This window comes from Brassica napus, chromosome C2 (assembly GCF_020379485.1).
Source record: "Brassica napus cultivar Da-Ae chromosome C2, Da-Ae, whole genome shotgun sequence".
Lineage (NCBI taxonomy): Eukaryota > Viridiplantae > Streptophyta > Magnoliopsida > Brassicales > Brassicaceae > Brassica > Brassica napus.
The window spans coordinates 42,389,589-42,401,212 of NC_063445.1; the positions used below are offsets into that span (position 1 = coordinate 42,389,589).

The 11,624-nt window shown below is 33.2% G+C and overlaps 1 protein-coding gene across 3 annotated transcripts; it reads right to left on the bottom strand.

Annotated features, from left to right (window-relative positions):
* Positions 1-3,497: 3,497 nt before the first annotated feature.
* On the bottom strand, positions 3,498-10,471 carry LOC106387979 (epithiospecifier protein-like). Of its 3 annotated transcripts, none has more exons than XM_022697291.2 (3): positions 10,114-10,438; positions 5,341-5,444; positions 3,498-4,748 (listed from the first exon to the last, which is right to left on the bottom strand). In XM_022697291.2, exons 2-3 carry the CDS (start codon positions 5,371-5,373, stop codon positions 3,750-3,752), a joined length of 1,032 nt encoding a protein of 343 aa, XP_022553012.2. In that variant the 5' UTR covers positions 5,374-5,444; positions 10,114-10,438; the 3' UTR covers positions 3,498-3,749. The 3 variants fall into 3 exon arrangements, with proteins under 3 accessions (XP_022553012.2, XP_013683391.2, XP_022553014.2); XM_013827937.3 differs by lacking the exon at positions 10,114-10,438 and adding an exon at positions 9,391-9,441 and having other exon boundaries at positions 5,341-5,433; XM_022697293.2 differs by lacking the exon at positions 5,341-5,444 and having other exon boundaries at positions 10,114-10,471.
* Between the last annotated feature and the right edge of the window lie 1,153 nt (positions 10,472-11,624).

The window sequence follows — 11,624 nt, forward strand, 5'->3', positions numbered from 1 at the left end:
CGACCTCCGCAGCAGAGCGTGCCTTTAGCGAAGCCAAAGTTACAGCGGGCTGGACGAAATAGATACCGGACTACAAGCCCAAAGAAGTACTCTGATCCAATCAGAAAACAGACATATGGAAAGACCCGGGGAGCCTAGGAATCTAATGCCACCACTGGGAAACCCAACCTTTGAGAATTGAACTCCGTCATCTGCGAGAACCGTTCAGGAAACGGGGTTCAGTGATCCAATAAAGCAAGCTCGAGGTTACGACCTCCGCAGCCCCACCAACGCGGAACCTCAAAAAGAAGACTTGGAGATCCTGGGAGAAACCGGAACGTTCCAGAATTATATCGAAAGAAACGATGCCGAGCTCAAAATAATAGACGCCATCGTGCATATGGGGACGAGCTCCGCTCCAGACATAGATATGGTGATCGAGGAGACAAAGAGAACTCCATTCACGAACCGAATCACCAGCGTAAGGCTACACCATGTGGGGAAACTGAAATTCCCCGAGTACGCTGGGAACACAGACCCAAAAGCTCACGTACGAGCTTTTTAACTAGTGATACCACTCAAATTACCCTAAAGAGTGATTTATACTCTCTCAAATAAGAGGTCGAGTTGTAGTACTTAGGGATCGAATTCACTGGGAGCTAGGGAACCTAAGAAATCTAATATGATTTGTTAAGCAAGATAGTTTTAGAGATTTAAATGTAAATTGCAGTTTTATATTGAACAAGTGTTTGTTCAATTGATTGGTTGAGGTTTTGGTGCCTAAAAAGTAAATAATTAGACTTATGGTGTTTATTCAGAAAACTTGGGATTATAATCCTACATATGCCAAATGAGTTGCATGCATAATAATGTAAAGTTTAACTACTTAGTCAACAAGTCTATCAGCTTTCGCATGTTTAGACTTGTCTATTAACTAGATCTAATGATCTCAACTATCGTATGTCGACCAATAGAAAGTGTCAATCGATGATCCTGTAGGGATATCAATCGATTCACCTTTCGCTCTGTCGATCGATTATTCTTTAATGATATCGATCAACGCGCTTCTAGTTAAGCTTTATGCGCGGGTTGAATGATAGCTTACTAAGATCACTAGATCAGCTCTCACCTTACTCATAGCAAGAAACTTAGCTCAGTTAAAATGTTTTCAGGATGAGAATGAAGCTCTCGCTTTATCTATCAATCCTAGGGTAAGTTCTAGGTAGCTAATCTAAAGACATGCATTAATGAACAATCCTAATGACAATTACCACAATTCAGAAATCTATAGTTGGGGCTAATCCCTCCTAACCTATTTAAACCCTAAAATCTAACAACGAAACTACTCAGACATTGCTAAGCAATTCATAACAGCAGTTAGGTAAGAAAACTTCATTAGAATAGTAAATAAATATTAATGGAGTTCCAATCACAAAATATAACTTTGGCTTTCTCTCAAATCGATCAAAATCTTAGAAAACCTTGCTGTGAAAATTATAAAATAAGAAAAGTACACTTTGCCTCTAACATGGTGGCAAAGCTTATATAATTAGGTTAAAAACTCGTTAGGGGTAATCTTGTAAGTTGGTGAAGAATTGGGCTTCAAGTCGGCTGTGACCAAACGGGTCTTCTGCGCGCTTCACTGTCGATCGATGTCAAGATATGAACATCGATCGACTATTCCTCTCCAATATCGACCGATGGTCGAGCTCGATGGTCATCTCGGGTGCATGCTCCAAATATTTCCAAAATGCTCCATAATCATCACTTATCTCCAAATCACTTCTGATCTTCTAAATATAATAAATAGACTCTATAATATAATAATTATTAGTAAAAACACCTATAAACCATAGATAAAAATAGGTCAAATCCATGGTCTATCAACTCCCCCAGACTTACCCTTTTGATTGTCCTTCCTCAAGCAAAACAAATAGACAGTCTCTCTGAAAGAGGTTTTAAAACAGCAGGGACTCACATGATTTAAAACTCAGAATCTTGACATCTACAATATTGCAATCCACATCTAAGAAGTCCTAATCACAAAAGCATATTATACCATATCCTAACTTAGCAACCAAATTCATCTAGCCAACAACTTAGCAAATCTTGTCTGACATTCCCCTCTACCAACCTCATTTCTTAGCATAAATAAAAGTGTAGGCTTTACCTTGGGGGTATCGATCACAGGATGCAAGAACTTTCAAACAAGCATCTAGACCTGCAGGTAAACATTAGTTCATATCCTCTCTCTCTACTAATTTTCTCTCTTAGTCAAAATCTACTTGTTTAGCAAGATCATTGACCAAGAATGGACATGCTTCCATGAATCAAGCCTTAATGGTGGTTCCCACCATGTCATATTCACTTTTTTTTTACCTATATCCTAGGATTATTTGTGAAGCAATCTGAAAAGGGTTTACTTCAGAAGTTGAAGCTAACCGAAAGAGAAGAAGAGATTCAGAGAGTACCTTGCAATCAGAGGAGCCTGTATAAGCTTCGAGAATCATCGGCATAGTCTTGGTGAAGAAGATGACGATAAATCGCTTTAAGAAAGAAGGGAGAGAGAGACAAGCGGCTAGGGTTCGAAGTGAGAGAGATCACTTTGGTGTTTTGTCTGAAAGGTGGAGATTGTGGGTTTGGTTCCGCCAAAACTCCAAGTGGGCTTCGCATTCCGCGGCCCAGCTTGTCCAAAACCTGCAGAGATAAGAACAAGCGCAAAGTCTCAAGCCCAAATCTATCAGTTAATGAATCCGTGTTTCACTACTCGAGGTGATAAGGTTGTTATAATGGCCAACGTTCACAGTAGAGAGAGGAGGATCAGAATTAGAGATCAAGAGAGAGATAGAGAAGGTGACTTAGCTCGAGATCGTGAGGGTGAAGTATGACGGAGTTGCGAACGCGTTGAACCATTCCGGCGGCGACTTTCCGGCTTCACATAGGATACAATAAGCTTGCTAACTTCTTTAACGCTTTCTCTGTTTTGGCGTGTGTTGCCATTGTTGAGATCTTGTACTTGTGATCATAAACTGATAGTGAAGAAGTTGAGGGATCATATTCCCTCCCCGGTAAGTAGATCAGTGAACACAGGGTGAACAAATGTCGTGTCGTCTCTTACGTACTCAATCTCAATCTAAAACAAAAACAAATCGATTCAATTCATTCAAATACATGAAGCTAGAATCAAAGAATCGAGATCTAAAACTCTACAAGAATGGTATCTTTTCGTGGACGATCAAGTCTGCAAAACATCGCTGGAAATTAAATGTGTATTCAAGAAAAAGAAAATTAATATTTTTGTTACAAAGGATAAGAAAAAGAAAATTATTTTGTTGTGCATGGAGAAAGAAAAAGATTAAATAAATAACCATATGTTGTGACATTCTATATTATTATGTTCTGTGGACAAAGTATACGTACTTATCTTAAGAGTTAGGTGTATCGTCTACCTAAATATAGGTCGGCATCTAATTGAATATCTAGTGAATTCATGTTAAGCGATGGCGGAAATAAAATGATACAGAAAATTTTTAGATAACTTCATATCTTTTATTAAACACACACGTGAACAGTACATATTATTCAAGCGATAAGTAGTTTTGCAATCACAAACACACATAATTTGACTTATAATAAGCCAATCATAGTTGGTTGTTTTTGGTATATGTCTCACCAACCTTTATTAGACAGTACATAATTTGAGACACCTATTAGCAATGCTCACCACACAAACAAACAAACCCTGAGACTGAGAGTAATGAGAGCATTGATTAGGCGCGATTGACTGCGTAGAAGTACATCTCATCGGTACGGTTATTGGTAGGACGCTTTCCTCCATGCATGAGGAGGCCTATCTTTCCATAGATGGTGGCAGCCGTGTAGGCGGGCCAACCAAGTTGCCCCGGTTCATTTCCTCCTCCAAACTTCTCCCACACCAATGTCTCAGTGTTCAACGCAAAACCCTCACTGGACAACGTCCCGGGACCCAAATGTGCCCTTGGGTCCGGCCAGGTCTCACCTCCAAATATTAGTATATATTTTCCTACTACCGCATGCGCAAACACGCTCCTCGCAGAAGGTTTCTGTCCTTTGGTCTCCACTTCGGTCCATTTTTGAGTAGCGGGATTAAAGTAGTGAACAAGATCAGACTCGTAGTCGTTCATCCCATTAGGATCAGGCGAAGTCGCAAACCCGTAAATCACCCAAATCTTTCCTTGCACCACAGCGAATCCAGCTCCACCTCTTTTCTCGAACTTCTCAAACTGCACTCCAGGATCTGGTAGCTGAACCCATTTCCCAGCAGCAATGTTATAGGCCTCGATCGTCCTGAAACGCACAGGGGTTTTGTTCGTCCCACCTTTGCTCACTCCACCGAACACATACACATGGTTTTGATCGGAAGCCATCGAATGGTAAGTGCGGGCCTCAGGTCCTCCCTCTTCATCGAGCTTCGTCAGGAACTTCCACTCCTTTTTCACGGTATCGTATGAATAAAAGTCCTCAAATTGTTTATTCTCATCGCGGCCTCCGAAGAGATAGAGCTTAGTTCCAACAGCCACCATGCGGGTGCCCAAGGCCTTGACGTTAGGAACGTCTCCCTTGGCTGGAGCGATTGACCAAGTGTGAGTGTTGAAGTCAAAGACGTAAAGGTCTTTGTCGATGGAAATGTTTGGGGTCAGCTCCCCGCCGAAAGAATAGAGCTTGTCTCCAACCACAGCTATGCCGTGTGAGCTTCTTGGTCCAGGTCCTTGTCCTCCTCTCTGCTGCACCTGTTCATTAGTGACCACGGTATTATGAACCAGTTGCCAGTTAATTATTTCAAATACTTTTTTTTTTCTTAAATATTTCAAATACTTGACAGGTATCAGGGATATTTGAAAAACCACCGACACCCCTCTTCAGGACGAATACATAGCTCACTTAGAGCCCCTCAGTGGTGTTACCCAAATAAGAATACTTACAAAAATTGTATTTTGATTTTTTAAGTATTATTTTTTTTTTCTTTTTCAGATAAAAAAAAAAATCAACCAATCGCAGGTCGTCACATGTCGTGGGAACCCGCAAATAGAGCAATGATTCACTAAAAAAGAATCCTTATTTAAGAATTTTAATTATTGAATCCTTAACTTTTGGTGGGATCCACTGATTATTAAATTATTTTTTCCCTAAGGACTCCCACTTAAGGATTCTCCTTGCAGATGCTCTAAATTTAATATATTATAAACCTACATACTGAGTTTGACAAAAAAAAAAAAAAAAAAAAACCTACATACTGATTTTTTTTTTCCCGTTAACCTACAAAATTATAAATTTTAGGGAAAGTAAAATAACCTTTAATCCTCAATTAGTTAATTTAATTACCTTGATCCACTCGCCTTGCAAAGTCGGAGCCATATAGCTACGATATTCAATCTTTTTGTATTTGTTTGTGCCTCCTCTTCTTTCACTAGTAATCTATTTATAGGCTAAAATTTCAGGTGCGAAAAATTATTTTAATAATTGTGTGGTGCTTTCAAAATTATTATATTCTAATTCTTGTATTTCAGAATACCACAATATATTTTTTAAGCAAGAAAATTACCACAAAGATATTCCAAGAAAATTTATATTCAATTTCTCAGAATAAGTACTATCTCATTTGTCAACGTAAGAGTTCTAATTTTCTTATATTTACATAGTGGTACTCTGGGAGAGCAAAATATGTAAAGCGAGTTTACCAATTTTAAATTTCAAGGAACATCCAATAACTGATAATAAGTACAGTTAATTAACACAGCCGGGTTTAATGAAAATTTGACATCAACTGTTTTTTTTTCCGTGTCGAACGGCTATTCTATTACTCAAACTTGAGGTGGTCTGGGTAGCCAGACCGGAACAGAACAACCAATAAAATGTAACTTCCTATAGAAGGATCTATCTGTTTTAGCTAAAAAGTCTGAAATCTGATTATGCACTCGTGGAACATAAGAGATATTCAAATCCGAAAAGCATATCTGTAGCGTCTCTATCCTCTCCAATTTCGTTGCAAAGCTTTGCCATGCATGAGGTTCCTTAATCGTTGCAATCAGCTCCTTGCAGTCTGTCCCGAAGCTCTAGCATGACGAATATTGAAGCATGTTCTCCATCGCCCATCGCAGTGCTTCTACTTCCGAATGCAACGCTGATTCCCGTCGAGGGAAATTCCGTGTCCTCATAAGTTAAATGTTCCTACCACTGTCCATCCAGACCCATCCACATCCACTGAATTGAGCAGAGGATATCCAAGATCCATCTAGCAAGCAAATGTTACCCATGCTTATGGCTTGGGGTTTCCTCCCTGTTGTTTTCTTGTACGATTGGTGGTACCATCTCATTCGCATTGAACCATGCCTGACATTCACTTTCAGCATACCGCACAAGCTCCAAAAGGGCCTCTATATATCCCCCCTAAAGAGTTTATCATTTCGAACCTTCCAAATATACCAGATTATCCAGGGATAAGGATCTTGTCTTGTATTTGACATCGACTGTTTTAAATGCTAGTTTTATGCATTTCTATTTACATTAATTGTTATCATTTAAATTATGATAACCTAAACTTAATAACTAATATTGAAATCAGTGATCAGATCTTAACTAATACATATAAGTTTGTGTCGATTATATTTTAACATGTAAAGTTATTATTCCATTTTATATATAAAGTTGTATTAAACTAATTTAAAATGTTAAAAGATAAAAGATAAAACAAAAACCTGTAAAAATTAAATAAATATAGTAAAATCAAACTTAATTATGAAAAACAATGTTAAGAAACTTTAAGTTAATGTTCATATTTATACATATTTTATAAAATCAAATCCTGAACATGCTTATATTCATATACTAATCTTGTTTATATAGAATCGTATTTCTAAAAAAAATGCTTTCATTTATAAATTTACTAGTTTTCAAAATTTAGTTATGAATATAAACTTAAATACTATTGTTTTAACTGTTGAATATAATAATTTTTAGGAAACTATTTTGTGAGTGAGCTTAGTGAAAATGCTTACATGCCACATTCAAATTGATATTTATTGAAACATGAATTGAAAAGAAAAAAAAAAGATGATGATTACTTGTTCACATAAATAAAGTATCTTAACTAAAAGTAGAAAAATAAATCTCATAAGAAATTATACTAATATAAAATTTTCAAATAAGTATTACTTTTCGAAATATTCTAAACTAATTTAGTTTTTTTTTGGTCATCTACTAATTTATTTATAATAGTAATATATAATCTTCAAAAAATATATTTCTTCACTTCATTTTTTCGTGAATCTGACATAAATATGTGAAGTTTTAAACTATATATTGATTTTTTTTTACATAATTAAATAGGTACCCGAACTCGAACCGAACCCACAATGTCCAAACCGAATCCAAACTGAAATTTAAAAATACTCGAGCTTAAGTCTTTAACCCCTAAAATTTGAAATCCAAATATATCCGAACGGAACTTGAATCAATATACATACACCAACCCCTAACCTTTGTGTTCTTTTCTATTGGGATATTTTGGATTGTAAAGTGAGGACAAAATTTATTACATCATTAATTTTTTCGATGTGAGACGCGAAAATTGGGTATTCTAACTGTGCATACTCATCTTCACCGGTACTCAAAACTAATTTAAAATAAAATAATCTATTTAGGAGTAAAGCAAAACTAGTTTTTACTTTTCCTAGATAGAAACTGCAATTCAAACTCCAAACTGAGTTTCTTGTATGTATTATTACCTGAGCTGAATTTTCATTTTTCATTTTCTCTTTTTTCATTCGAGAATAAGCCGTGTTCATCAGATATGATTAAACATTCATACTGTCATAGCATTTTCGTATTAGAAGAAAACCTTTCATATTGTTTTCTTCTAGTTTTGGTTCTTTGCTATCCAAATAAATTAGATCTCTAACCAATTTCATACCAAAATAATTAATTTTTTTATATATTTTTTCATCAACACGTAGTATTTTGTTTTTTTCTTCACTTTTTAATATATTTTAATACATAATTCACCCTCATACATATTTATTCGATGGAATCCAATATAATTAAAACACCCCTATACTATTTTTTTTTTATTTTAAGTCTTCACTTTTCATTTTTATAATATTAGAGGATTTTAAGATTTAAATCATTTACTCTAATCAAATTTTTAATAAAATTTAGAAAGAAAATCTAATTTTCCTGTAAAATGTTTTTGATAGAAAGGGATAAGGAAAAAAAAACAAGAAAAGGCATCATGAATTTATACAAAATGATGAAACATTTCCCTATAATAATAATTTTTGGTTTTGTTGAAACTGTCTGATTTGGTAATTGTAGTTTTCTTATTTGTTTTAAATTCTGAATTTAGTTATCGGCATAATTTGAAGAAATTATAAATAACAGTACCAGAATAGATAACCCACAAAATTATGACATGTAATATTATATTTAAAATTAATCTTGGTGTTAAGTTATTATGTGCTATAAATCAGAGTTAAAAGTAAAATTAGATGTAAAAATAAAGTTTAATATATAGCTTAAAACTAAATCTAACTCATAATAAACATTAATATTTCAGGAACATTATATTTCTTTATAATATGAGTTAATCTTAGATGTTTAATCAATTTTCCTATAAAAACTATTTTTACATTAAACATAAATTTCAACAAAACTTAGAAAACTATCTCGTAAATATTATTTGAGAAGTGATTTGTTTATGTGTAATCACTATATTTATTCTCAAGAAAAAAAAGATAACATGTCTTTTTTAAAATATGAGATGACATCACTTAATTATGGCATTTACAAATTTCTATATATATATATTCAAACTTTCATCAAAATTTTAAAACATATTTTTAACTCCAATATTACCATTACAGTAAATTTTCTTTACAAATATTCATTTTGCCAAAAGATTTTCAAAATATTGTAATAACTATAACAACCAAACATTCCAAGTCAAAGCTAAAACTAACCTTTTTTTGTAATAACTATTCACACATTAATTTTTCGTACCCTCCTTAAGTTTTTGAAATATTTACAAAATTGCTATTATTATTTTATTTCTTATTTATTTCAAAAATATCAAAAAATAAATACAACCTAAACTTTCTCCTAATTTACAATAATGCCATTATCATTAATTTTTCTAACCAACTTGAACTACCATTTTTAAGCTCTTAAAGCTCAAAAATTCAATTTATTTTGTTTCTCATTCTAAACCAACAAATCTTCATTTCCTCTCATTTCCGCTCTATTTTCATCTAAAAACTTTTATAACTTTCATTTCATTAACCCAATTATTTAGTAAAGACTCGTGCTTTTCTCATATTTGGAATTTGGACGGTTGAAAAGATTGGAAACGAGCTTTACACTGTTAAAATAACTATTTACCTGGTTTTCGTCTATTCTGGTATGTCCTCGTACCATTTCTTGTTTGAGTAGTGAAATGAATTTTTGATGTAGAAAAAACAAATTATTAATTTTCCCATAAGAGAAATTGCTTAAACTACCACATTTTTAATACCACTTTTCATGTTACCTTAATTACATTTACTTTTAGTTTTAAGTAGGCAAATAGACATTTATATTGTTAAGGTTAACTAATATAGACTTTAAATCTAGATTTGAGGGCTCGGATTTTGAAGGGTGGGTTTTGGATTCTAAAAATAAATAAACAAATATTTCAAAGCTAAGATAAAAATTCAACTTTAGAATAAACTTTTGAAAAATTGGGTCTAAAGGAATTTTTGAAATTTTTTGAAAAGAAACTTATAAAATGTTTGAATTCAAAAACGTATAAATCAAAGAAAACATTCAAAATAGTTTTATTGATTATTTATTTATTTAAATAATTATTTATATTTATATATGTATAAATTAAAGATAGAAATGTATTTTTCTCTTTTAAGACACCTTCTTCCTAAGGTATTTGTGAAAAGGGAAATTTTTCATGTTTACCACTTTGTTAATACTATTAGTCATGATTACAATTAATAAAGAGACAATTTCAAAAATATTTTTTTCATTAAGATGGAAAAAACTTTTATACCCTTACTATATATATAATAAATAATTATTTAAATAAATAAAAAAATAAAAATAAATGAGGCTCACCTTGCACCTTCTACAGGCTTCCACTCCATTGACTCCCTCCAGATCTAACTGAGACTTGCCATTAGACTCTGAACAAGCTCATCACGCTCTTCTACACACCTCTACACTAGAGCAAACCAAAACAAGCAGCACCTAACACAATCGAACTCAACACAGCCGGTCACTATAAACCAACCACCATATATCACAGATCCGACGAGATCTGATTCTATGATGTCCGATCTGAAACTTCCGAATTCAATCCAATAAACTGAAACCTAGGACCAAATTTGAATCCATCTAGGCAAGAAAGGAAACTAAAACTTGCAATAAAAGACATCCATCTTCTCACGGTAGCAGCGGCAGGCCGGCTTGCCTGAAAAGATGGATAGACGATGTTTTTTTTTTTTACCAAACATAAATTAAACTATGCATAATTTTATGAATACATGTATAAAAATATATATATATATATATCAATCTAAAATTAAGAACCGAATTAACAAAGTTAACCCAATTTTAGCTTAAAACGTAAGCTACCTTTTTTAAAAACACTTCTTTTTTTTTTTTTAACACAGATGTAAGCTAGCTAAAACATCATATTCCACTAAAATCATAAATTAAAGTAGCTAAAAGATGAGATTCCGCTAAAACCTGGAATCTGGTCCTTATTACACAGATTCCTCTAAAGACCAGTTTCATATTTTTATTCTTATGCCATATTTTTTCTTCTCCACTACGGATCCGACCAAACTTTAAATTACATTATTATTATAATGTCGTCAAGAATTCGTAATTTTCGAAGAAATTCCCAAATGATTTATTAAAAATAATTATGTATTCTACTATATTAGAATTTTAAATATAGTTTTCATATAATACAAGAATTAATGATCTTGTTAATACATATAAATACAACTGTAAATCTTTCAAAACAAAAAAAAAACTTTAAAAAAAATGCATCTAAGTTGATTTAATCTGATTCCGATGAATAATTAGCAGGAAATTAGTCCAAATCATCGTCAACCTCTCCAACTTCGACCTTTAATTCTAAATTTTCCAAATTCAGTTAAGTCAACAACGAGTTTAACATCAATATTCTCAATTGCGTGACCAGTGGAGTATGGTTGCAGTGTACTGTGATCAGAAACTCCATGTATTTTTTCTCTTGATTTGATTGACGTTACAATGATCGAATTATTATATACATTTTATCGAAGATACTGAATATATCATATCTGAAAAATGATTTAATTATTAAATGTATTTTATAAGTAACAAAATTATTGATCAAATAAGAATGGATTTACATAACATACATGATGAGCTTGTGAAGCAGGATGAATGAATTGTAAATCTGCAGTCTCATCGCAAATGTACATATATATATCACCAAATGTGTCAGTTTGTACACCACAACCAAGAGAGTTATCGTACCAATCACGATAAAAGATAGTGCATCTCACCAATCACTCAGGGATATTATACTTCCAAAATTTCACAGATATTACATGTACACATCGTCACCAGAT

Coding starts and splice junctions, on each gene's coding strand:
- LOC106387979 (XM_013827937.3), bottom strand. CDS start 9,426: ATGGTACGAGGACATACCAGAATAGACGAAAACCAG. Junction 5,434..9,390: donor CCAGAATAGACGAAAACCAG/GTAAATAGTTAT, acceptor GCCTATAAATAG/ATTACTAGTGAAAGAAGAGG. Junction 4,749..5,340: donor TGCAAGGCGAGTGGATCAAG/GTAATTAAATTA, acceptor ACTAATGAACAG/GTGCAGCAGAGAGGAGGACA.